Source organism: Sarcophilus harrisii, chromosome 1 (assembly GCF_902635505.1).
Source record: "Sarcophilus harrisii chromosome 1, mSarHar1.11, whole genome shotgun sequence".
Taxonomy (NCBI): domain Eukaryota; kingdom Metazoa; phylum Chordata; class Mammalia; order Dasyuromorphia; family Dasyuridae; genus Sarcophilus; species Sarcophilus harrisii.
The window spans coordinates 312,280,599-312,307,650 of NC_045426.1; the positions used below are offsets into that span (position 1 = coordinate 312,280,599).

The window sequence follows — 27,052 nt, forward strand, 5'->3', positions numbered from 1 at the left end:
TCTTCCAGTTGTTAAAGCCTTCCTATCTGAGATTACCTTTTATCCACTATAATGTATCATATGTATATATAAAACCCTGGGGTAAAGTTTGCTGAGGGACAGCCCTATGAGCTGCATGTCTCCTTATATACCACATTAACATGAGAGCTCCATGAGACAAGAGACTGTTTTTGTCTCTCTTTGTATCCCTAGCACAGAAAAATGATTGACACATAATAAGTACCTATAAATGCTTATCAGCAATGTTAGTAACTCTGTTCTACATATATACCTTACTAAACTATCTGATCCAACAAACAGTTGAGAGAGCAGAAATGGCTTCAAAGATTGATGGGACATTTTTCTTCAGCTTTCCACTTTCCACAGAAACCTCCAAGTGCCATCTGCCTTCTTATCAACTACACAGGGATATTTTATGTAAAGAAGTATACTAACCTCCTTTATCACAATGACTAAGAAAGTAGTATAACTAATAATAGCTAACATTTATATAACTACAGGGATTACTCTATTACAAGAGTTTCCATTTGGTTCTACCAATAATAACCAAGAAGGGATTGTTGTAAGTACCCAGACAGTAAAAACTCCCAGCACTTAATAATGCCATTTCCCTCTGTGGTTTGCCTCTCTATGGTAGGGAAAGTATCTGTCAGTATCACTCATCATGTAACACAGGCTCATTGTTTTCTTAAAAAATAAAAGCAAGGAGGGTGTTCCCAAGAATTGCTTAGCCCAGGAGACTAGGTCTTGAGTTGTTAACATGCCAACTCAGCTACCTAAAAGCATAAAAGAGCCAGTTCCATAAGGAATAAATGTCTTTCAGACTTGGAAAATTGATTGCATGTAAATCACCACATTTTGCTCTGCTCATGAAATGCTTTTCTATAGGGAGACAAGAGAATCCACATTTAACTGAACCAGTGCAGTATCTCCCAGCCATGGCAAGTAAGCCTCCTTTTGTTAAGTGTTAGATCTATAAGTTTCCCATTTTGTCCCCATCTTGAGCCCGAGTCAGTAAGAACAGCCTGAGTCAATTCTGACCCAGAACATTTTGTTGCAGAAGACAGGTTTAGATAAAAATAGAACTGTGGCTCATATGTTGGTTGAAGTGGGAGATGGATGACGCAAATATGGAGGATTGGGATGATTGGGTGGCCATATATAACCATGTCATATGTCATGTCATACCGTAGTAAGAGCCCTCCTATAGTGAGGATATATAGAGTCTTTTCAGTGAAACAAAAAGAAAGCACCCAGTGACTCAAAGTGATTAGCTTATTGAGTGCTAAAAGAGGCTGAAAGCATAGATATCATGGCAGGTTGAGCATTCTCTGGTAGTAGTTAATAGTCCTAGGAGAAAAAAAAGCAGGATGGCAGAGTGAGAAAAATAAAAGTAAATTGGCTTAATGGAATAAGCAACTAGAGACAGGTTTCTTGTGTTTTTTTTTTTAAGAACTGTGACACAAAAACAGAAGAGCTATTTATGACTTATGTAGCATGTATAACCCAGACTCTCTCTCAGGGCTATTCCATCTTCCTGACGCTTCTTGGGCATCCTGATGGATTTGTGGGTAATTCCTATTCTTTGCCACCGGTTTGAAAGCCCCTTCACACTTATTAGGCGAACAGTTACTAGCACTCTAGTTCTATTTAATCATTTAACAAAGGGTAACATTTACAAAGGGAAATTTACTTACAAAGGGAAAGATATACCAAGAATAAACACATTTTCCCTAACATCTCAAGGGCAAAATCCTCCTTATATCACCTCAGTGTGTATTTGTTGGGGAGAGATATAATCATAATTTAATTCAGTTCATACATAACATTGGTCCCAACAAGTTCACATCCAAAGGAGGCATTAGTTCTAAACGGGTCATCTCAAGGCTGGAGAAATCCCTAGCACCTCAGTTCCCCAGATGTGAATAGAACAGAGGACCAAAGCTCTTCTGAAGAAGCCAACAGTTCTAGTTATGCAGCTAATGGTATAATCTGTAAAGTGTGGATCAGGAGTAAAGAAAATATGAGTTTAAAAATTGTACTTAAAGTGAATTTTTAAGAGCTAAGAGTGTTGTTAAGAATTGACACAATTATTTTGTTCTATATTCACCATTTTGATATAAATTGTTTTAGCATTTACTGCAGGATCAGCTTGCAATAGTGCTTGCTTTCTTTGAGATATCCTTTCAGCCTACAGAAGGTTTTTATGATTCCAAAGGAAGATTTTGGACCCATATGTGCAAAAATGTTTGTAGCAGTCCTTTCTGTAGTGGCAAGAAACTGGAAACTGAGTGGATGCCCATAATTTGAAGAATGCCTGAATAACTTATAGTATATGAATGTTGTGGAATATTATTGTTCTTTAAGAAACAATTAGCAGGGAAATTTCAGAAAGGCCTGGAGAGACTTATATGAACTGATGCTAAGAGAAGTGAGTAGAACTAAGAGAACATTGTACTTAGCAACAACAAAATTATGTGATGATCAATTCTGATGGACATGGCTCTTTTCAACAATGAAGTGATTCAGACCAATTCCAATAGACTTGTGATGGAGAGAACCAACTGCATCCAGAGAGAGAACTATAAAGACTGAATGTGGATTACAACATAGTATTTTGACCTTTTTGTTGTTTGCTTGCTTTTTGTTTTTTTCCTTTTTGATCTGATTTTTCTTGTGCAGCACCATAATTGTGGAAATATGTTTAGAAGAACTGCATATGTTTAACATATATTGGATTACTTATTGTCTAAGGGAGGGAGTAGGAGGAAAGAAAGAAGAAAAAATTTGGAAAACAAGATTTTGCAAGGATGAATGTTGAGAACTATCTGTGCATATATTTTGAAAATAAGAAGCTAAAAAAAGACTTTGATATGAACAAAGGCACATTCTTTCTTTTGCAATTGATAAGCATCTTCTTTCTGTAATAATTGATAAGCATTGATAAACAAGTATACTTTCCCTCCTATGTGACCAAGCTGCTTTGTAACAAGCATCCTTTTTGCTGCACATTCTGTAAACAATAGAATGTCACAATGGCATAAATATTAACCAGCCAAATTATTAGAGACATAAATATCTATTAACTGCTGTCAGAGTGTTTCTCATTCTGAATGAATAAACTGAAGTTTTCTTATCTCTGTCTCCTAAGATGGCTTATCGGTAGTAGCTAGTCAGTGAACCCAAACAAAATTCATGCAACACTAGCCTCAGACACCAGTTAAGATCACCTTAGACAAGTCACTTAATGGCTCTGTGCTTTAGTTTCCTCATCTTCAAAATAAGAGGTTGACTTGACAGGCTCTAAAGTTGCATTTAGTTCTACCTCTATGACTCTATGACTTGTGGTATGCCCATATAGTTTCTCCCTCCAGTTTTCCCCCTCAAAATGAGAAAAAGTCAAAATGAAAGCTTTGTAACAAGAAAGCATAGTCAGGCAAAACCAGTGCCCATATTGGTCATGTTTTAAAAAAAACACACCAAGATAAAAACAAAACAGGATGTCTCGTTCTCCTTATTAGTCCATTACTTCTTTGCCAGAAGGTGGGCAGAATTCTTCATCATCAGTCCTCAGGAATAATGATTAAGCTTTGCATAGATCAGAATTCTTAGTCTTTCAAAACTGTTCATTTATACAATATTGTGTTGCAATATGTTCTTCTACTTCTACTCTTTCAATTCTGCACCAGTCTAAGTCTTCCCAGGTTCCTCTGAAATGATCCCTTTCATCGTTTCTTATAGCATAATAGTATGCCATTCACACACTACAATTTGTTCAGTTATTCTCTGATTTATGGTCACTCCTTTAGTTTCCAAAAAGGGCATGCCATAAGTCATAGGACCATAGATTTAGAACTGAACAGAACCTTGGAGGTGGCTGTCAAACTTTAAAACTAGAACTATGAGGATGAAAGTTATTCCTGTCTGGTTGGGCAGTGGACAGTAGTCTTTATATGTCTCCCTCCTTTTGGTCAGGGCTCCAACATAGCTGCTCATACTGCCTACCACTCCATGCTTCAGTGTAGGGGACATCAAATGCCATTTCATTTACTCCCCAGATCCTAGAAAGAGTTTGGAGAGAGCAGTTTCTGATCACGTCACATCTAAGATATAACTGTGTAGTTTCCCAATACTGGAGCTTGGGGAACTTGGTGTTGCAGCATATGACATTAGAAAAGACAGCCCTAGCTGCTAATTGCTTAGTAGACCCATAAATTAAAATTGGATCTTAAGCTGGTCTCCCTGAACACCACCATCATCACTACTCTGGTCAGTATAATAAGTTTTTAAATAACCAGGATAAAAGAGCAATAGTAGGAATAAGACTACAAGGGGGAACCTGAAGTCATGTACAAACTGTCTCAAAGATCAAAGGAGTATAATTTGCAAACTTTGTATTACAAAATTCACATCCTGGGAATATGTGATGAATCAACAGAAGCCATCTAGGTACTGTTGTCAAGACCTTTTGGTTTTATGATATGTAAATTCCAGAAAAAAATCCAGATTTCCACAGCTCCAGATCAGCAGAACATCAAGAAAGGTCCTTAAATTTGAGATGTAATTTGGGAATTTTACTGACAAATTTAAGAAAATCTGGATATGTTAATGAGCTTATCCCAAGGTGATACAGATAGGAGTTGTTTGGTCCCCTCTTCCTCCCCGCAAAAAAACTATAAAAATGAAACATCAAATTTCTCCACACCCTTATCCCACATTCTTCCATCTCCGTCAAGTTCTTGCCACCTAGTACTCTCAACTCTAATCCATGCCTACATCATAGTGATGTTCTCTGCCTCCCCTGCATCCCATCCTTTTCCTCCCTCTGCCTTCCTTTCACATGCCACTCCCCCATCCAGAGCCACACAGTATGCCTAAGTACCCTTTCACTGCTTGCTTTTGCTTTTATGGGCTTCTTACCCCCATACCCTTTGGATTTAAAGTATAATTACTATCCTGTTTCCCACTGTCAATCGTGGTCTTTCCCAGGGAGTACCCAAAGAACCAAGTGTATCGGCCCGTTTCATAATTTCATAAATTAACTATCAATTCACGCCATCTTTTACATGAATATAGAATATCTGAAGGAATATAATGAGCAGCAAGTATCAAGTGAGCAGTTTCAGAAGGCTGTAGAATGCCCAGTTCAGAATGTAACAGTGGACCCTAGAGATACAGGGAACTGGGTAATATGCTTCATTTGTATGGTTAGACAGGTAAGAGAATTAAAGTGAATAAATCACTCCTGAAAAGGCCAGAAACTGAAAAGGGCATTCTTAGGATCAGAACTTGGCTGCCTTCTGTCCCAAGATGTCTTTGTCTTCATCCAGAGGAAGAAAAGTATGTCCAGAGAGCTTCAAGTCATGTCTCATAATTATCTTTGCCAATGTAAATATTTTCCTAAACTGGAAGGACAACACTAGAATCTTGAACAGGGATTGAAACCCCATCCAACAGTTGCTGTACTTCCCTCTGGAGAAGTAACTGCCATGACTGGTAGAAAATTTTTTTTTACTCTCCCACTGTGTGGGGGGTGAAAACTATTCCAATTACCTGTTTGATGAGATACTAAAAGCAAAGAAGCCATTTCTTTGAGCAGCTGGTGAACAGAGTGTCTTGACTAGTGAGAGCTTGCCGTATCAACATTAATGAAAGTAGAGATTCAATGTGACCAAAAGACCAAAGGAGACTTGGAGAAATGACTTGTAATAACTTTTTTATAATAAAATTTTATTTTTTTAATTACAAAGCATTTTTTTCTACTTCCAGATATCCCCCCACCAGGGGAAAAAGTCAAAATAAAAATACAACCCTTCTAATAAGTAAGTACAGGGGCAAAAAAAAGAGAAGTCCCATTCTGCTTCACCTCTCTGCCAGAAGGTAAGGAGAATTATTCGTCATCAACAGATGAAGTTTTGCATTGATCAAAATGCTTATGTGCTTCAAAATTGTTCATTTGTACAATATTGATGTTGCACTATAAATTATTCTCCTAGTTCTGCTCTCTCCATTCTGCCCAAGTCTATTCCTAGGTTTCTCTGAAATAATTTGTTTCATCATTCGTTAACAAAACAATACTATTTTATTGCATCTACATACCACAACTGGTTCATCCATTTCTATGCCCATTGATGAGCATTCCCATGCCCATTGATGAGCATTCCCTTAGTTTCCATTTCTTTGCCACTACAAAAAGAGCTATTATGAATATTCTTGTTTTTATGTAGATGATTTTCCTCTTTATTTGATATCCTTGGGCAGAGGCCTAGTATTAATATCACTATCAATGGATAGATACAGTTTAGTAAGTTTTGGGGTATAATCATAAATTGGTTTTCAGAATGGCTGGTCCAATTTATAACTCCATATCTTTTGTAGCGGCAAAAAAGTAACCCATACTTTGGAAAGTGTGCCCCTTCTTACCTTTAGTCACATCTGTAACTCCTATATGCTCCTATGTTCTTGATCCTGAGACTGAAGTTCATCTAAAAAAAATCCAGTTTCCCCTCAAGGTTCCAAATGACTGGAAAGCTAAACACTACAAGCTTGCCCTCTGAACTATACCTTCAATTTTTAAGGAGTTATTCCCTTATGTATGGACAGCTAAGTGGTGCAGAGGATAGAGTACCAACCCTGAAGTTTGTGTGGTCTAGCAAGTATTTCACAGCATCACTTTGTATTGGTATCTATATCTATATCTAAGAGCAATCTTATTGAAAGCTGGGCTCAGAGTCAGGAAGACCTGAATTCAAGATCTGCCAGTACTCTACACTAGTTTTGTGAATCCAGAGAAAATAGGTGGTTACCTCTCAGGCCTCTGTGAGGTGATATGTATAGACATCCCCTCTTTCAATGAAATTCCAGATACAGACAAAAATAAAATACATTTGTTAAGGAAGAAAAGGAGCCAAAACAGTATTTAAAATTTTAATCGGTTCTTATGGAAATGTAAACATTAATCTTGTTGATGTAGTATTTCCAAATATCAGGTGCTCAAGTCATAATGAACATTTTTATTTAACACATTTTGTTTTATATTAATCAATCTATTTGATCCATGGGGCTACCCCAAAACATTTTGCCATGATTAGTGGAGAAAGGGAAATTGGTTAGACATGCAATAATGATGCCAGGTCTTTATACTCAGAAAATATTCCTTTTATTCTATAAACTTGGATACAGGTACAATATTAGGGTCAACATTCCAAGGGCTTAGAAGAAACCACATGCAGAGCAGCCAGAGGAACATCCCAAGCAAAAGTGGGTGGGAGCTTTACATTTCCATTCTTAATCAACAGCCATCTTTGGTGATCACCATGCTTGCAGCTATAACGTTCTGGTAGACTGAATGATACTCTCCCAGCACTGAGAATTCAGTCCTGGCCATATTATACCTACATACTCTGATAGATCAAGAATATACCCTCAAGCCTGAGAACTTATGTCTGGCACCCAGTCTGACAGTCACCTACCCACCAGAGACCTACCTGATTTATTTTTAAAACCAATGACATTAATTACTCTCTGAAACCAGTAGAATATCCCAGTATACTGGTACATTTTAGACTCATTCATTTGTAGATCTTAGATTCAAAGTAATGGGATAAAGGTAGAGAAAATGGGAATAAAATGTTCCTAGAGAACTCCAATATATTTCAGGAAAAAAATAATCATCAACTATCCTTATTTAAGCAGAGAACTTATGGGAGAGAACTAGCCAGTGATGCTTTTGTTCCTGTGAAATCTCAGTTCTGAAGATGTGTGGGTTGCCCTCTATACTGCTAACTGCTATGCTGCTAAAGCAAGCCCCAAAACACATCTGTGGAGTTTTATCATGCCCAAATTTGTAACTAGAGCATAAAGTAACTTGACACTTCTGTTTGCAGTATAGATATTACTAGTCATAAAAGCATTTACAAGTTATCTCATGCACATTATTTATAAAATTGTGTTATTTTGGAAAGGAACCCTTTTGTTTCCTTGGTTTCACAAAGCTTGTTTTTCTCATACCTGTAATGCCGTCCCTCTTCCTCCTCTCTGCTTTGCAGAATCCCTCACTTCCTTCAAGGCTAAGTTTAAAGTGCTACCTCCTACATAAGACCATTGCTGATCCTCTCAATTACTCATGTCTGTCCCTGCCAAAAAAAAATTACTCATCTTTATTTTGTATTTACTTTTTTGAATAATATTGTCTTATCTCTTCCCTCTCCCATTTGAATGTAAGCTTTTTGAGAGCAAGAACTGTTGTCTTTGTCTTTGTATTCTTAATGCCTAGGATGGTACCTGGCACATGGTAGGCACTTATTACATGTTTGTTGAATGAGTTTCCTTAAAAGTCATCCTCTGACTGTACATTGTGACATCTATCTTTTACCCTCCAATTTTTAAAACTTCCACAAAAGCAGGGTGACAACATTGAGACACTGCCTCCCTCAGGATCTATAGAAGCTGATAAAGAAAGAAGGCCCCAAAAGACTTGTGTTCAAACCAACCATAGAAGGAAGAGCTAGCCCTAGTTCTTTCTCAGTTTCAAGAAAACACAAAGGAGCCAGCTTTGTCACTGAGACTTATTTATCCAGGAAGTAGGTAGGTTTCTTACAGTAGAGATCAACATATCTAAGAATAACAAATTAGAGACAGGCAGCATCAAATGTCCTGCTTTGTTCTTCACCCTTACTACCCCTAAAAAACTATCCTATAACTTTCCTGAGGCAGGTCCACTTTTCAAGAAAAAAAATATTTTAATCATGAATTTTTTTTATTTCATTGGATAGTAAGCCAAGAAAAAAAAAATCTTGAGATTATCTAAATCTAACCCCCTCATTTTCAGAAGAGTAACCTGAGGCTTCAAGAGAATTAGTGATGTCCCTGAGGTCACACTGTTCTTTCCATTATACCAAGCTAGTTATACCCACCCAAAGATAAAAAGAAATTGAGAAAATAGTTTCAATCAAGTTAAGCACATATTGTATTTTAGCAAAGTAATTAAAACTAGCAGACCATGGTTGCTGCTGTCTAGACTGGTAACAGAACTTTTCTACCCTAGTTCCATAGTAAATGGGAAATGAAACCCTGATTCCTATAAAGCAAAATGATGGATAGGATACTTAATATCTGGGATCTACTTGTGCCATCACAGCCAAGTAGAAACGAATCCTTTTGCAAACAGCCAAAAAATAACTCTCTGATCCCTAACTATAATTATATTACTCTTGAGACAAGAAAACTTTTTTCAGAAAAATGTAGTCAGATACCTGACTACAAACCAGAATTTCCCGCTCTATCTCTTTTGAGGTCTCTCTATAAGCAGATTCTACTCAGAAACTTTGGATCTCCCACTTGGTTAAGATTTAGACACATAGGAATTAATCCCTTCACAGTTATAGCTCTAGGCTGGTAAGACTCCAGAAGCAATGATACCTGGCTCTAGAAAGGAACAAAACCTCAATGAAGAGGGATGAGGGGAGATCCAGACAAAACACTAGTAAAGGTAACTCTTGTCTCACATTATTTGACCAATTTCCAATCTGTGAGTAGTTTACAGGAGGAAATATTCTCTTAATTGGAGGAAGAAAAAAATCTCAGTTGGTTTCCCTGCTGGATAGGAAAAGGGAGAAGGGATTAAAGATATCTAAGGGGTAAAGGAGGATTATGAGATGCCTGGCCAAAATATTATAGTATTTCTCATCATTAAAAATCCCAAGGAAAACATTATCCTAGTTCCTGGCAGGGTTCCTAGTTTTTTCAGGACCCAGTGCTCTGATGTTCTGTATCTCAGCATACCTCTGCCCCAGGAACAAAGTGATGAGTACACTGGAGGAATGCCACCTAATCTTTGGATGAAAAGCATTAGAAGTGCAAATGTTAAAAATACAAAGTGCTCTTGTGAACAGCTCCTTTAGTGTCTTTAGCCCTGATTCCACTGGGCCAAAAAAAAAAAAAAGGTTCAACCCAAGGATGGTTCCCAGCCCCCTCAGAGTCCCAGAGCAAGGGTAATGTTGGAAAGCAAAAGCCTGGGATTCTTTTATTGAAGCAGCCCCTGAGCTTTGATATCGTAGTTTCCCAAAAGTAAAAGCATGTGCCCATCAATTGCGATCAGATTGTGAGTATTGACTTGGAGAGCCCCTGGTGTCCAAGCCCTCCCATTCTTATAACTCCCACTGGCTATCATCAAGAAGTGGAACAAAGTAGAGGTAGCCTGAATTCTCTATGCCAAATATAACTTCTCTGGAATACAGAGCCAAAACCACACAATGAAGTGTACTGAAGAGAGTCTTTGAGCCTTAATCCCAAAAACATATTTTCCTTCCCTCCTTATCCTTTTCCCCTACCTTGTATTTACAATCCCATTTAAAGAAGGATTTGCCTCATCCATTCACACTCACAGAATCTTTGTCTAATTGGATCGTTCAACTTTCACACATTAAGACTATCTCCAGTATTGCAAGAGAATAAAATGGTCTCCTCTTATATTCTATCATGTAGGGCTTGCAGAGATGGATTAGACCATCTCTGATCTCACAAGCCATGAAGAAGCAAGGTTGCGTGTCTTATAGGAAGAGCAAATATTAAGTTGTCCTTTTGCTCCTCGAAGGGACCTGGAAGCAGAGATCTAATCCTCCTGAGTGTTACATTAGATATTCAGAATTATGTGAATTTTTTAAAAAGCTGGCTTATTCCAAAAGACAGGTATGTTCATAACTTAATAGTTTTTAGTCAAAATAGAAATAAATATGTTCAAATATTGTTTACAACATGCAGCCCATCCTCAATAATAAATAAATTTTGGGATTAAAAATTTTAAGAACCCTTTCCCTTCAATCCCACACACTTACAAGTGTATACACACACACACACACACACACACACACACACACACACACAGAGCAGCTCTCCAAGAGAGGTAGGCTCTGAAGTACAAAAATGTACCTTAAGTATTTCAGGAAAAGGTATCTGCTTTTCTTTAGCCCTTTGACACGACTTATTGCTCATATACCTGAGAAGGAAAGAGAAGAGCCAACAGGTACTCATCATCAGAGGCCCAGGAGTCACTGGGCAGCCCAACTCTCTGCAGGACACGTGGGAGAAAGGATGTTCTAGGAAGGATAGCCAGTTCCCCCTCTTCTCCAGGTTTTGAATTAGTCTGGAAATCTTCTTGCTCCATGCCCCGAAATGCAGTTCCTACATTGAGGTGAATATATTTGCAGTCTGTACAGTTCTGATGGTTACATATCCCACCACTTGGAAAAGGCTCAGTTAAGGCTATGGCTATAGAGGAAATACTTATCTTCTGTGAATAAATCCTAATGTATAAATAAATATTATATTCTCTCCAACCTTATCCTCATCCCTACCTACTTCATCACCCAAGGCAGAGAGAGTATGGATTGATAAGGGAGTGAATTTGGTGAGAACCTTCTTCATAGAGGAAGGAAATGATTTTTCTCTGGTTCAGAAATTATCTTAGGGATCCTCAGAAGACCAGATCAGCCCTAGAGCCAGCTCTGGCATCAGATCTGTTCTAGGACAGAGCTGGTGCCATATTTTAGTTTTGAAGACCAGGACCACTATGTTTTACTAGAGAAGAAAAGAACTTGTAGGTGTGTAACAAAATCGTCCTGGCTTCCCAAATAGCATCCCCATCAGGCCTAGCCTTGATTAAATCCCAAACTTGCCATTGGAAAGCTGGGCCTGGGGAAATGGCCATTAACTTCAGGATAAGATAATATACATATAGGGGTAAGAAGCAGCAGGGGGTAATGGAGAGAAAATGCCAGCTTTGTAGTCAGAAAGATGTGTGTTGAAGTCCTGCCTCTGACACATACCAGGTGTGCAATCATGAGCAAGTTACCCAACTTCTCAGTGTCTCCAGTGATGAGCATCAGTGGAAGAAGCTTCCATACTAGGAACTCCCTACATTGATGAAATCACAGGTCCAGATTTGGGGGGATGGGAAGTAGTGGAGACTAGAATGGGCTAATTCAAAATGGCTAAGTTAGAATTATTAAGTCTTGTTAATGAGGCATCTGCTCTAAATTCAGATGCATCTACTATAAAACCAAAACATGAGCTGATTATCATGGTAGACTGCAGAGAGCCCCCAACTCTGGCAGCCTCTGAACCGAGGCCATCAGTCCTTATAGTCTTGGCCCTCAGCTTAGGCAGGATTTCTGGCTCTGGACACTTCCAGGCGCCGGAGTACAGCACGATCCCCAACGTGACTCAGACCCGGCTATCTGGAGATGAGGGAGCCACTCTGGGACTGGTTGGAAGAAGTTGTGGTGGCACTGAGCTGTGAGAAACCACTGGTACAGGACTCCAGACTGGACATGGATCCCCTGGGAAGGAAGAGCCCAGAGCTACTCATTACATCTTCATGGTCACGTGGCCCCGTGCCCAAGACATCTCCTATCTTTGTGCCTTTGAACACATTATTCCTCCAATCCTGGAAGGTACTTCCTTTTTATGTCCATCCAGAATAACCCTAACTTCCTTTTCTGATTCCTTCACTTGCCAATAATTACTTGGCAGATATTTTGCTTTTGCTTTTCTGTGTCCATATTCTTCCTCATGATGTCAATTCCTTCAAGGTAGGGATTATTTCATTTTTGTCTTTATGTCTCCAGCATCTAACACAGTACTTGGCACCTAGTAGATGAGCAAGTAAATGCTTGCTGAATAATGAAGTAGAGGGGAAAATCTTATTGTTAGAAATGAGGCTCTAGAATACCTTTAACATCGCTGAGAACTACACTAGTCCCCACACCAACTATCAAGGGGAAAGGCAAGTGAACATAATGAGAATAGATACTGGGAGAGTCATATTGCCAAGAAACCAATAAAGAATCAAAGCAATGATTGTAGATTCTAGACTAGTAGGCCAGAAAATAGAAGCAAAGAAGACAATCTAAGCACAAGCTGCAGAACTTTGACTGCTCCATTAAAACAACTCATAATTACCCTGTGATGTGATCTTGCAAATCAGTTAAGCACTGAATAATTCAGGTCTCCTGAATCCTCCCATCCTTTCTAATCCCAGGACATTTCATGCTAAAGTTAATGGGAACATTTCCCCAAAGGGGAAATACCTGTCTCAGAAGCTCCCTCTGTGGGTTTTCTCCATATTAAACCAGCAAAACTAGAAGATGGGGAATAGAACTAACTTTTAAATAGTGCTGTAGATTTTCCTCTTTGGATCATTTTCCCAGAAGTCTTCTTGAAGGACATTTTAAAAGATTTTTTAAATTTTTTCTTAGAAGAGCTCTTTGAAGTTATTTAAGGAATGAAATGCTGTTTTGAGAAAGTGTTTTTTGCTGGGATTTGTTTTAAGGCAGTCCCTACCAATTTAGAAGGCAAAGGAATAGTGAATATACAGAATGAGACATGTTTTTGGATATGGCCAATGTGAGATTTTTTTTTTCTTTGACATGTACATCTTTTATAAGAGTTTTGATTTTCTTTTTTTTTTCCTCAATTGGGGATGGGATAGGAGAGAGAGAGAGAATAAATGTCTGCTAATTAAAAAACAAACTAAAAATAAGGCAGTGAAGTTTGTTATCTTTTCATATATGGCACTAATATATTATCTGTACTTAGAGGGAGGAGGAGGAGGAGAAGAAGATAAAGAAGAATTGAGGCCAGAAAAAAGGAGGAAGGAAATCCCCATTTCTCTCCTGAGCTCTAGTCCACAGCTCCTGATTTGTCACATCTCACTTAATTGATGGCTATCTCCACTGAAAAGTCCTACCTAGTATTTTCAATTCAGTGAAAAAAATATGTATCTTGAATTTAAAGGACCTGGATTCAAATCTTGATTCTTTTGCATATCCTAGTGACCACTTGCTTTCTCTGAAACTCACTCTCCTCATCTGTGAAATGAAGGGAATAAGCTCCAATAGATTAGACTCCACATCTGGCATATAAGTGCTTAATCAAGGCTTCTTGACTTGGTTTGATTTTTCTTCTAGATCCTTTACAATTCTAAATTTATGCTCCTATATCCTAAACTCAGTTTCCATTTTACTTCTAAACTTGCATTTCCTCCCAATTTACCTGTTCTTTTTATGCTTTTTAACCATTCCTCAAACAGGACAGAGACAGTTTTGTTGTGTGTCTCTATCTTCCACATATAGTACTTTACCTGGCAATATTAAATACTGTATAAATGCTTCTTGAAATGAATTTAACTCTAGCTCATAACCTGAATATCCCATTTGCTATCTCTTTTTCTCATTCCTCAAATTAAATCAGGTACCAAATCCACCATATCTTTCGTCTATCCCCCACTGTTTGTTCAGCCACCCTGGTCTACTGCTTTATCACCTTTTGCCTGGATTATAAAAATAGCATCTCCATTGGTTTCCTATCTTTGATCTGTTCCCCCAACCATCCATCCTTCACATAGCTCCAACTTTTAAAAGATCATGTTCATCTGTTTGCACATCCTTTCTCTCCCTAATAAATTATAATGCTATTTGAAAGCAGGGAGTATTGTTGCTTTTTTCACTTTGTAGCCTCAATGTTCCCAAAGCACAACACACATAGTAGGTATTGAAGAAATAAGTGTTGAATTTTACCAAAAGGCTTTGCCTTGCTTGAGTTGTTCAGTTCTCTCTCTTTTTAAAAATTACTTCAGGCAGACAGGTTCCTCCAAAAGCTGGAAGCCTCTCTTCAATTCCCTGATCCATCCTCTTTTCCCCTGAGACTATGACTACTATGTCTACCTGCCAGTTACTGCTAAGCAGTTTTTCCTAACCCCTTCATCAAAACCTTAAAAAAAAAAAAGTCCTGACTTATGGTAGTGGTTTAAATGCATCAGTAACTTATGAGACTATAAGGCATAGTGGATAGATGCTGAATATCTTGAGCCTCAATTTTCCCCTCTATAAAATGGGAATAATAATGGTGATATCTATCACACAGGATTGTTTTGAGGATCAAATGAGATATGGATATAAAACATTTTTATAAACCTTAAGCAATTTTTGAATGCGATTTATTACAGTGATAATTCTAATCAACTTTGTCGTCCTCAACTAAATACTTTCCCTTCCCAGATAACCCAACCCCATGGTTCCTACCTGAAGTCTACAGATGCAAGGACTTCATAGTAGTATAGGAGTTTACATTTGTGACCAGGACTTTGCACAGATGTCAGGCCATCTTCCACCCGAGGGAGGCTGCTGGCTGCACAGGCTAAAGGAGTGGCCATCTTCCACTGAAGCAGGTAGAAACCTGGCCAACGAGTGACGTGAGAGCCCTGAAATAGAGAAAGCTTCCACTGTGTCCTTGTGTCCCAGCGAGGTTCCTTTCCATTCAACCCCTCCATACAGCTGCCTAATTGATATCCCCAAAGCACAGGTCTGACCATGTTGTTCCCCTGATCATTAGTGTATAGGAGCTCCCTCCGGCTAGTAGTGCCAGTTATCTGAAGAGAGCACTGATTCTGGAGTCCGAATTCTAAGATCCAAGTCCTATCCTTGATGCTTCCTACCCATGCCACCTTAGAAAGCCATTTAAGGTTCCCCCAATTCTTCATCAGTAAAAAAAGATTGCCTAGATGGCCTCTAGGTCTTCCCAAACTCTAGATCTGTGATCCTAAAATGCACACTCCATTGTTTGGCATTTCGAGCCCTCAGAGTCTGATTCCAACCCATCTTTCCAGACTGGTTAGATATGCTCTCCCCCACGTGTTTCACACTATAGTCAAACTTGCTATTTTAACTTGGGATTTCTCATACACAATATCCCTTGTTGGATCTCCAGTCTCCAGCCTGTTCTACCTGGGTAGAATTCCATCTACCTCTTGGAACACTTCTTCATCACCTCCACCTCTTGGAACACATACTTCACTCAAGGCTCAGCCCAAGTCCTTCAGGAGGTCTCTCCTAATTTGTCTGGTTTTTACAGCTTCTCCATCACCAAAATTATTGATACTTATTCTATAATAATTTGATGTTTTCTTATCTGTGAATTTATTGTTTCCCACCAGCAAAATGTAAGTTTCTTGAAGGAAGGGTCTAGATTCCTCACATTATTACTGTTTTATAAAAATGATAAACAGTCTGATTTGTACTAAGAAAAATAGACAAAACTTAGCACAGTACATGGCATGTAAAAATGCTTAATAAATGCTTGTGAATGGATTGATACCTAAGGGTAGTTGAAGTCTCCCAAAGCCAGAATAAGCAGCTTCTAAAAGACTGAATGGAATATTGAAACTACCACTTGGACTTGGGGCCCTGAGCTTGAATTCTAGCTCTGACACTTTTCAAGCTGTTTGACCATGAGGGAAGTTCTTCATACCTTTGAGCCTCAGTTTTCCCTTCTATGAAATGATGATAATACATGCACTACCTACCTCATAAAATTGTTGTTAGGAAAATGCTTTGTAAATCATAAGCTGCTATATAACCATGAGCTAAAATGTGAAAGGCATTTGTGTAATTTACATAATCTGTAAAAATTAGTTTGGGGTTTAAAAGAAATAAGGCTCATCTATAAAGTGGACTGTGGGGAATGAATGTGGATCACAACATAGTATTTTCACCTTTTGCTGTTGTTATGGTTGATTTGCTTTTTTTTCTTTCTCTTTTTTTTCCTTTTTGAGTATTTTTTGTGCAGCATAATAAGTATGGAAATGTGTTTAGAAGAATTGCACATATTTAATCTACATTGGATTACTTGCTATCTAGGGGAGGGAGTGTGGAGGAAGGAAGGAGAAAAATTTGGAACACAAGATTTTGCAATGATAAATGTTGAAAACATCTTTGCATGTATTTTGGAAATAAAAGGCTATTATTAAAAACTTAAAAAATAAAAATTACAAAAAATAAGGCTTCAGGTACATAAAGGTTTTAAACATTTGGCAAATTATGCTCCAACTTTGGCATTTCTGGAGCTGAAGAATATCACACAACTATCATACCACTCAAAAAGATTTCAGGGCATTCTGAACAATCTCCAACCAACTCAGCATGGACATCTTCCCTTTGCTGTATCCTTTCAATCTACCTCCACTGTCATTCTAGTAAATCTTCATTCTTATCCACTCATGCACATTTAATAGAGCTCATTGTCCATTCCTTAATAATCTTTCCTTTCTTGGTTCTGTAATTGTTTTTTTTTTCCCTATTATTCTGTTAGTTCCTTTGTTTACCTGTGCTGGATCCCCATTCTGGTTAGATGATACAGGAGATAGAGTGCTAGCCCTGGAGTCAGGAGGACAAAGTTCACATCCAACCTCAGACACACACTGTATGACCCTAGGCACTTAAATCCAATTCACTCGAAAATCACCTCCCCCTGTGATGCCATTAGTTCTCTCTGAAAACAAAGGATCACTACCACCAATGGCAATAACATGTGACTATATTGTCTCCTTCCCAATGAAACATAAACTTTTTAAGAATAGGGCCTATCCCATCTGTGCAAACATGTTTGTAACAGCTCTTTTTGTAGTGGCGAAGAATTGGAAAATGAGTAGATGCCCATTAATTGAAGAATAGCTGAATAAGTTGTAGATATGGAAGTAATGGAATATTACTGTTTTATAAAAAATGATGAACAGTCTGATTTTAGAAAAACCTGGAAGGATGTGAATGAGCTGATGCTGAGTGAAACAGAACTAGGAAAATATGATAATAAGCATGAATGATGATCAACTATGAAAGACTTGATTCTTTTCAGCAATTCATTGCTCCGCAATCCCAATAAACTTTGGATGAAAAATGCCCATCTACATCCAGAAATGGAAAAAAAAGGATAGGGTCTATCTCACTTTTATTTTTGAATCATCTCAGTGCCTAGCACATAACAGATGCTTCATTAATGACTATAGGCAGATTTATTGATCCCAGGGGTATGTTGGCAGCTCCCAAAATCCTCTGTGAGTTCCTGTCACATTTAATTATTCTTTTATATACCATATACAACACGTAGCACTCAAAGTTGTTTGTTTTTTAACCAAATTAAATGAAGCATTGGGAAACATAGGAATGTATCACATTGTCTGGAGCAATTAGAAAGGAAGAATCAAGATGAGGTTCAGGCAGCAAGTGTAGGAAGTTATTAATTTTCTCCACTTAACGCTGGGAGAATGAGATCTCAACAAACTGTAAAAGGAGAACTAGACACCAAAGTTAAAAGAAGTAATACATCGCTGCTGCCTTCTACCTCCCAGGGGTAAGTTGACATCCACGTCTAAGCCATTTTAATTCCCTGAACAAGGGAGCCATAGCTTGGAAAGTATTTCAGGACCGGGGAGGATTTGGATCCCAGTGAGCCAATTTCCAGAGTTCCCAAGAGCCATAACAGCTCCTGAATTATTTAGCTGTTACAGTAAAAGACTATCTTACCTGGATGCTCTCGCCTTCCCGACAGAGCAGGGAAGACTCCACACGGCTGTAATCCACTCCCAGGACCCAGCTTTGGTCAATGAGCTGCACGCTGCTCCCGGCCCTGGCCTCCCTGGGTTTTGGTTCAGGTGCTTGCTTGGAGTGAAAGAGGTTAAATACCACATCACCCCTCAGGATGTCAAAGTCCCAGGTGATCACTGACTCACCCTCCAGAATCTCCACTGCTATCTAGACATAAAGCAGGTCAGGTATAAGGAACAGGACAAGCAGAGATTCATCCTCTCCTCCCCCCAGAACAGCTACCTAGAAAAAGAGAAAAGTGGTTTGAAATATAACGGCCCAACCCTTCTGATTCCCCGAGGAGATAGGTACATCCAGTGATGCACTGATAAATATCTAACATCCAGCTCTCTGTGACTTGGAACTATGCCCAAAGGGCTGTAAAATTGTCCATACCTATTGATCCAGCAGTGTCTCTACTGGGTCTGGTCTACTGGATCTCAAAGAGCTCAAAAAAAAAGGAAAAGGACCTATATGTGCAAAAATGTTTGTAGCAGCCTTTTTTGTATTAACAAGGAACTGGACACTGAGTGGATGCCCATCAGTTGGGGAATGGATGAATAGGTTATGGTACATGAATGTTATGGAATATTATTATTCTATAAGAAATGATAAGCAAGCTGACTTCAGAAAAGCTTGGAAAGACTTACATGAACTCATGCTAAGTGAAGTGAATAGAGGCCAAGAATATGGTACACAGTAACAAGATTATATGATAATCAATTGTGATGGACTTAGCTCTTTTCAATAATGAGGTGATTCAAGACAATTCCAATAGATTTGTGATGAAGAGAGCCATCTGCATCCAAAGAGAGAACTACAGAGACTGAGGCTGGATCACAGAATGGTATTTTCACCTTTTTTGTTGTTTTTGTTCATTTGCTTGCTTGTTTGTTTTTCCTTTCTAATTTTTTCCCTATTTGATCTGATTTTTCTTGCAAAGCATATTAAATGTGGAAATATGTTTTTAAAAATTGCACTGTTTAATCTATATCAAATTGCTTGCTGTCTTGGGGATGACAGTGGTAAGGAGAGAGAAAGAAAATTTTAGAACACAAGGTTTTGCAAGGGTGAATGTTGAAAACTATCTTTGCATGTATAAAAAGCTATTATAATTTTTTTAATAAAAACTAGCCCCCTGGAGGGAAATGAACACAGAACAAACTTTTAAGTTTAATCTGTATTGTTAATTTTTTCCATCACTTTCTTAAATGTAGAAAAATATAAACAACAAACCCAAAAACATAAGAGTACCTCATGGGGGGCCCCTTGGAACACGCTTGCAGACTGGTATACAGTTTCAGTCCACAGTTGGACCCTATCTGCATTCTCTTGATCCTCTTCAATGTGATAGAGGGCCTTTGGGATAATGCCCCCTTCAGGGACATTGCACTGTAAGCCAAAGACCAAGTTCAGCAGCGTCAGAACCCACTGTCTCCATATTACTCAGAAAGCATGTCTCAGAGCATGCATTATGCCATTCTCCCCTATAATTCTCCTGCCTTCTCTACTACCTAAAACACTTTGTACTTCTTCCAGATTACTCTCAAATTCCCTTGGAACTTTAGGATGCTCATTGAAAGCAACTTGTTCAATTTACAGGTTCAGCATGACCAAAAGCATCTTGAGACCCCCTTCTTCAAGGATCAGAATTCAGTCATTTTATTCTATCTGGGGAGATGAAACCATCCTAGAACAGATTGGACAAGTGTGTCACTCCACTTTCTTTCTAACATGCTTGAGGGAATCTGCCCTACTTCCTTATCGATAATTCTTTAATAGAACCCCAACCCTACAACCCTACGACCAAATCTTGCAATCAGAAAATAATCCTCAAAAAGCTATATTCCCAAATGCTATCCCACTCATGAGGACCATGGTCCAGCAACGCTAAAAACCATTCTTACCAAACATTCTCCTCCTAGAAAGTCAGGAATTACATCTTTATTCAAATAATCTACAAGTCCTCCAGGACCCTGGTAGTTGCTGCCACTGTAGATGAGGAATTTCTGCCTGGTATTCTCATTGATAAAGGGGCTCACCTGAAAAGTAATGGCAGGAGAAGAGAATAGAAGTTTTGCATACTTCCAGGGTTTTGCATCACTTCCAAAAAAATAGAGGGTTATAGATTTAGAGCCAGATGGGCCCTCCTATGCCATTTAGACCAAAATTGAAGACCAAAGTGACATGCTCATGGGCATACTGATAATAAGTAGAAGAGCCATTATTTAAATTCAAGATCTGTGCTGCAAGTCCAACACCTTTCCCATTGTTTTACACTGCCTTACCTAAAATGTTTGGCAGAGTAGACAGAGGGCTACATTTGGAGTCAGGAAGATCTGAGTTTACATTTTATCTGTAATCTCCCTTGATGCTAAAGCCTTACTTCAGTTGATTATCTCCAGTTTATAATTTGATGTTTTGTTTGTACATAGTTGTTTGCATGGTGTCTCCCCTTTTAACTGAACTCCTTCAGAGTCTTTTGCCAGCACTTAATATAGAACCTGACATATAGTAGGTTCTTAAAAAATGTTAGTTGACTTGTTTCAGACACTTAGTAACTATGACATCTGAATTCACTCAGACTAATTTCCTATGTGTAAAATGGAAATAAAAATAGCATCTATCTCACAGGGTTGCTATGAGATATAATATATGATATCCCTATCATAAGGACCACAGTCCAGCAATGCTAAGACCATTCTCACCAAACGGTCTCCTCTGAGGATGTCAGGAATTACATGATACAGTGATAAATGCTACATGAATATGATTTATAAAACTATATATGATATCATGAAATAAAATGATATTTTGCATTTTGCAAAACTTAAAGTGCTCTATAAATACTATCATGGTTATCACCTTCATCTTTTACATCAGAGGGAAGAGGGCAAGTTGGCAAAAAGCTCATGAGAAAAAAATCCCCAAAGTCTGGAAAGATTTGGCTCAGTCTTGCCCTAATTCCTATTTTCCACTCACCAATGTCCACAATACAGGGAAAACACGAGGAGCCCGCACTATGAGCAGCCGCCCCAATGTCTCCGGATAATTATCCTCAACCACTTCAATCATCCGCAACAGGGCCTTCACCCCAGGTCGCCAGAGATGCCGCATATTCAGCCCTTCCAGATCCACAAGGCACGTCCAGGAACTGAACGAAGAACACCAAAGAGTGACCCATTGCACTAGGACTTCCCTCTGTCTCAGCCTAGGTTGGTGGGGCAGAGTTGACTAAAATCCAAACATCCACACCTCCAAAATACAGTGATTCCCTTATTATGCATCAAAGTGGCCTACAGTTAAAGGAAGCAAGCTAAAAAGGCTCTGTGAGTATGGAGAAGAGGAGACTGGGATAGAAAAGAAAAGGCAGAGAAAATTGCCAAATGATGCATTCTCAAGATACAGTTCTTACTGTCAAGGAGAAATAGCAATTTGTCCAAACACTTGCCTAATGGGGCGGCCAAGCTGATTTGTGTGCTCTTCACATCTCTTCTGTCCCTCTTCATTAACTGAAAGAATCTGAAAGGCAGAGATAGTCTTGATGGAACTAAGTCAATATTTCACCTGCATCCTATGCCCTCTTCTGGTCCACTCACAAGTGTACCTTCCACAAGCCATAAAGATGGCCTCAGTAACTTGGCCCATCGGAAATCCTCAGGAAATGGTAGGGCCTTAAGAAATGATAAAAGGGATAGTTTCAGAGAAACCTAGGAAGGTTTGTATGAACTGATGCAAAGTGAAATGAACAGTACCCAGAAAACAATTCATAATAACAGTATAAAACATAATAACATATTATATGTTTATATATACATTTGTATATATATACATTTATATATATAATAAATAAAAATATAATAACAACAGCAATATAAAGGAAAATAACTGAAAAACTTAAGAACTTCAATTAGCTCAGTGTCCATCCACAATTCCAGAGGACCAGTAAAGAATAGGTTAGCCATTCCCAGATGAGAAGGAATAGACACAGGATACAGAATGAAACACACATTTCTGGACATGGCCAATTTGGGAATTTGTTTGTCTTGATGTACATTTGTTACAAAGGTTGTGTTTTTCTTTTTTGTCCTACAGGAGGGGAGGTAGAAGGGAAAAATAAGTGCTTATTAACTGAAACAATGTTTTGAAAATAAAAATGAGAGAGCCACTACTCACATGCCGAAGGAGTGCCTCCTCTCCCACTGCCTTCATCAAGCCCTTTGTATCCATCTGACCAAGACGCAGAATGTAGAGAGGGCGGCCATCTTTGTAAGAGACCATGTAAAGAGAAAGGAAAAAAAGTCAGTAACACTTCTCTGTTCTCTCTTACTCCTCCATCCCTCAAATTTAGGAGAATAGAAAGGACACTGATAAGAAACAGAAGACTCTACTACTAATATAATCTCCAGGTTCTACCTATAGAGACTGCTAAAAGTTTGGAATAAGTCACAGAGCCTGACCAATCTTAAGCTCCTAGGAAATAATCTATACTAATAAAGTTTTGACCCTGAGCCAAAGGGGGATTTTAATCCCAACTCTGCTCCTCTTTTTTCTGTATCTTATTTCCCTTTTTCAGAGCACCTTTGCCATTTCACCTTGGTAAGGGTTCTGGGGGAAGGGAAGAAAGAAAAAAAAAAAAGATAAGTTGATAATATGAAGAGTGTCTCAAATCCCACAAAATCAGAAAGTCAAGAACCAATCCATTTCTACTCATCAACTCTTCTGAGGCTAACAGAATGGCTTGGGGACTATCACTGGGGGACCTGGAGTCAAGTTCCCCATGCCAGAATGCCATGTTTTCTCTCTCTTTGCTGTAGTGTCAGGGAAAACTGAAGGGCTAGAAGACATGTAAAAAGGCAAACCTCTATCCTGGTAATGCCAGCCACCTGCATAGAATTCCTCCAGAAGAGGTGGGGGCCTCCATGTCTGGAGGATATAGTCCACTTGGTGCTGCTTTCGCCAGTTCAACGACTGGCACAGCATCTCCCGGGCCTTTTCAAAGTGAAAGTCTCGAGCCCTTAGGAATCGAAGAATGTGCTCATCTTTGGGAATCTGTGAGAAGACGGAAGAAGAGATGAATCCATGGAGCTTTCTTTCCTGACACAGCAGAGAAAGCTACCCAAACACAAACCTTTCAGTCTCCTTTAAGAACTGAAGGAGCATCATGGTGTTGTGGTGGTAAAAGTATTGGACTTGAAGGCAAGAAGTTCTGTTTTCTTTAAGCAATCAAGTTGCCTCATTTAGAAAAAAAAAAGGAGGCTTATCTCAATGATTTCTTCCAATTCTAAATCTATGATCCTAGAATTCCCTAACCCACCCCATTGTTTTCTCACTCAATTTGAGGATATACATGAGGGACTTACTTCTACCACTCTAGATTATAAAAACACTAGAAAACTTAGAACTACATGTGGCAAAATTGGTGATTTCTCTGTCTCAGCAGGAGATAAGGAAAGGGAAGCCTTCCTTTGGAGTTCAAATCTCATTCTCCTTTTCAAAAAAAGGGGAAAGGACAGAACAAAAATGTTTAGCAGGGAATGGACAAGAGAGCCAGGCTCAATAGACTTATATCTTTGTGTGACAAGTGTGATTCCTGTGTAGCTACTGGTGAATAGGAGAGGAGGTGGGGCAGTAGATTGTAAATTTTAAAATTTGTTTTAAACTTAAATACAAAATGAGAACAGCAGAATGTTGCCACATACACAACAGAACACAAAAGAGGATTCAGCATAAAACAAATTTCTATTTCGAGAAAACCTAATATTAACAAATAATACACATCGTTTTCAAAGCTGCCAAGCTTTTCTTTGCTTCCTTCTGGGTTTTCTTTTGTCCTCTGCTGTGTACTTTTTATTTTACTTTTCCCCCTCCCATACCCAATTCCCAAAGAGGTTATAATTAAACAAAGATATATACATATGCATAATGTTGTCTGTCCTTCCATTCTCGAAGAGGACCATGACATCAAAGAGGTGGTGCTATGACATGTAAGTGAATTAGACTTAAGTGAGGAGGGCTGGGCAAGGTCACATGTCTCACTTTCCCCTCCAGAGCCTTCTGGGTCCAGTAACAAGATACAGATTAGGATAACTGGAGATGGCCCTGGACGCATTGGGAGACTTTGATGTTATGAGCCAGAACTTGAAACAAGGTGCTAAGTAAATGGAATTGAGGAGACAGTGGTTAAATCTAGTTTAGCATTGATTTAATCGTAAAACAAATAATGGTTTCCTAGTGATATAATGATTGCTGTATACTCAGTGTGGGGCACATAAGGAGGAGCTCTCAGGGCCAGAAAGGACAAGCCCACTAAAAGTTATTGAAGCCTCAGTCAGGATTCAATCAAAGAGATTCAGAAGCCAGAAAAGGCAGCTTACACTCTCGGAACCGAAACTACAGAAGGCCTCTAAGAAAAACTAGCTGAGCCCCAAGGAAAAGAGATAAGACTTTGACGGAGACAATAAATGATTTGAACTTTAACTCCTGGATGCATTCGGGGTGATTACACTGAACTGAGGAAGGTTGCCTCCAGAAGCCCCCCAGGAAACCTGCTCCCAGAGAATATTACATTTTAGAGAAGAATATTACACCTTGACCTTTTTAAGCTAGGGTCTTCAACAGGTCTCAATTTGACTGAGACCCATTCAGTGATTAAGACTAGATAGAAATTGAGGCAAACAATCTCTTTCACCAAATCCAAAGAAAAAGAAGTTTTTTCCCTCAATTTTCTGCATTTCTTCTATTCTTGGGTGCATATGTTTTATTTGTACAAGAAATGTTTAATTTAGAATAATTGAATTATCCATTTTACAATTCAACAACATTCTCACCTTATACTATATATAATTAAGCTCTGATGTTGTTCAATCTACTTCCTTTATATCTTTTTTCCTTGAGGTTCCTGGTCTTTTATTCTTCCAAATGAGTTTTTGATATTTTTTTCTAATTCAGTAAGATAATTTTTTAGTCATGTAATTGGGATGGCATAGATTAGCTAGGTAAAATTGTCATTTTTATTATGTTGGCTTTACTTGCTTATAAACAATAAATATTACTTCAATTATATAGATCTGACTTTGTGTAAAAAAAATTTTATGTTTGTATTCACATAGTTCCTATGTCTATTTTGTATTTTACATTGTTTTGTTATTTTAAATTGTCTAAAATAATACGGAATAATATTGTTGATACAATATAGTTTCCCCATTTTTTTTCTCTTTTGATTAACTCTGTCTTAGTTTTAAATTTATCTATATTCATGACTCCTAACTCTGCATTTTGTACATAATAAATTCTACTCCAGCCTTTTATTTTATCTTTGGGTGTCTCTCATTTTTATAGCATTTCCTAAAAGCAACATGTTGTTGAATTTTGATTTTTAATCTACTATCACTTTCTCTTTTATAGACAAATTCATTCCATTCATGTTCTTTAATTACTTGTTAGGTATTTTCCTCCTTTCTATTTTTCTTATTTTCCTTCTCATCTTAGTCCTATCCTTCTTCACTCCTCTGCTTTACTTCTACCTACTATCTTGCCTTCTTATTCCTTAAGCTATCCATACCTCCCAGAGTCTTTCCCTTATATCCCTTCCCTTGTCCTATCCCTTTGTCCTCTTATTTCCTTCTGAATTTAGAAGACTTTTATATCCTTCTAGATATATGTTTTTCCTTCTTTAACCCATTCCTATTAGAGTGAGGTTCCAGTACTATCAACCCTCCTATCTACTAGCTTCTTCTGTGTTCATTTTTCCTTTTATACCTCATTTGTGTGAATTACTCCTTTTTCTCTCCCTACAGTTTTTTAAAGACTCACCCCATCATATAGTGTTCAGCCCAAGCCTTTCTTTCAAATTACCCAAATTATAACAATCATAAGAATACTGCTAATATATAATAAATAATTTGACCTTATTGAGTCACTTATGATTGGCTCAATCATAGCCAAAGATCAATCTTTGATCTTTACCTTATATTTTTAATGTATGTTATATCTATCTTTTCCCTTAAGTTCTGCTGTCTGAGAAAAAGATTATGATAAATACTGGAGGAGATGTGGAAAAAGTAGGACACTAATACATTTTTGGTGGAGCTGTGAACTCATCTAATCATTCTGGAGAGCAATGTGAAACTATACCTAAAGAACTGTACAGTAAGTACCTTTTGATTTAGCAGTGTTTTTAATGGGTCTGTATCCCAAAGAAATCATAAGGGGAAAGAACCCCTGCGCAAAAAATGTTTGTACCAACCTTTTTTGTAGTGGCAAGGAACTGAAAAGTAAATAGATGCCCTTCAGTTGAGGAATGCCTAAATAAGTTTGGTATATAAGACAATGGGATATTATTGTTTTGTAAGAAATGACGAGCACACTAACTAGAAAAGCCTGGAAAGACTTACATGAATTGATGCTAAGTGAAGTGAGAACCAAGAGAACATTGTATACAGCAACAACAAAATAATGTGATGAACAACTGGGATGGACTTGGCTCTTTCAACAATGAGGAGATTCTAGGCAAGTCCATTAGACTTGTGATGGAAAGAGTCATCTGAGAGGTCTATCGGGACTGAATGTGGATCACAACATAGTATTTTCACCTTTGTTGTTGTTATTATTTGTTTTCTTGTTTTTTTCTTTCT

At 38.2% G+C, this 27,052-nt stretch overlaps 1 protein-coding gene across 4 annotated transcripts in view; it reads right to left on the reverse strand.

Moving 5' to 3' along the window:
- Window positions 1-6,913: 6,913 nt before the first annotated feature.
- Window positions 6,914-27,052, reverse strand: part of SEC14L5 (SEC14 like lipid binding 5) — an 81,996-nt gene continuing 61,857 nt past the window's right edge. For 2 of the 4 annotated variants that reach the window (XM_031944969.1, XM_023497597.2), the window contains 9 exons: window positions 23,279-23,468; window positions 22,593-22,681; window positions 21,868-21,938; window positions 21,399-21,570; window positions 20,324-20,458; window positions 19,671-19,808; window positions 18,357-18,584; window positions 15,081-15,259; window positions 6,914-12,338 (listed from right to left, as the gene is read on the reverse strand). In XM_031944969.1, the coding sequence (XP_031800829.1) occupies window positions 12,233-12,338; window positions 15,081-15,259; window positions 18,357-18,584; window positions 19,671-19,808; window positions 20,324-20,458; window positions 21,399-21,570; window positions 21,868-21,938; window positions 22,593-22,681; window positions 23,279-23,468 (1,308 nt within the window). In that variant the 3' untranslated portion in view covers window positions 6,914-12,232. The remainder of the gene's footprint in view (window positions 12,339-15,080; window positions 15,260-18,356; window positions 18,585-19,670; window positions 19,809-20,323; window positions 20,459-21,398; window positions 21,571-21,867; window positions 21,939-22,592; window positions 22,682-23,278; window positions 23,469-27,052) is intronic. The other 2 variants (XM_031944977.1, XM_031944985.1) reach the window with 2 other exon arrangements.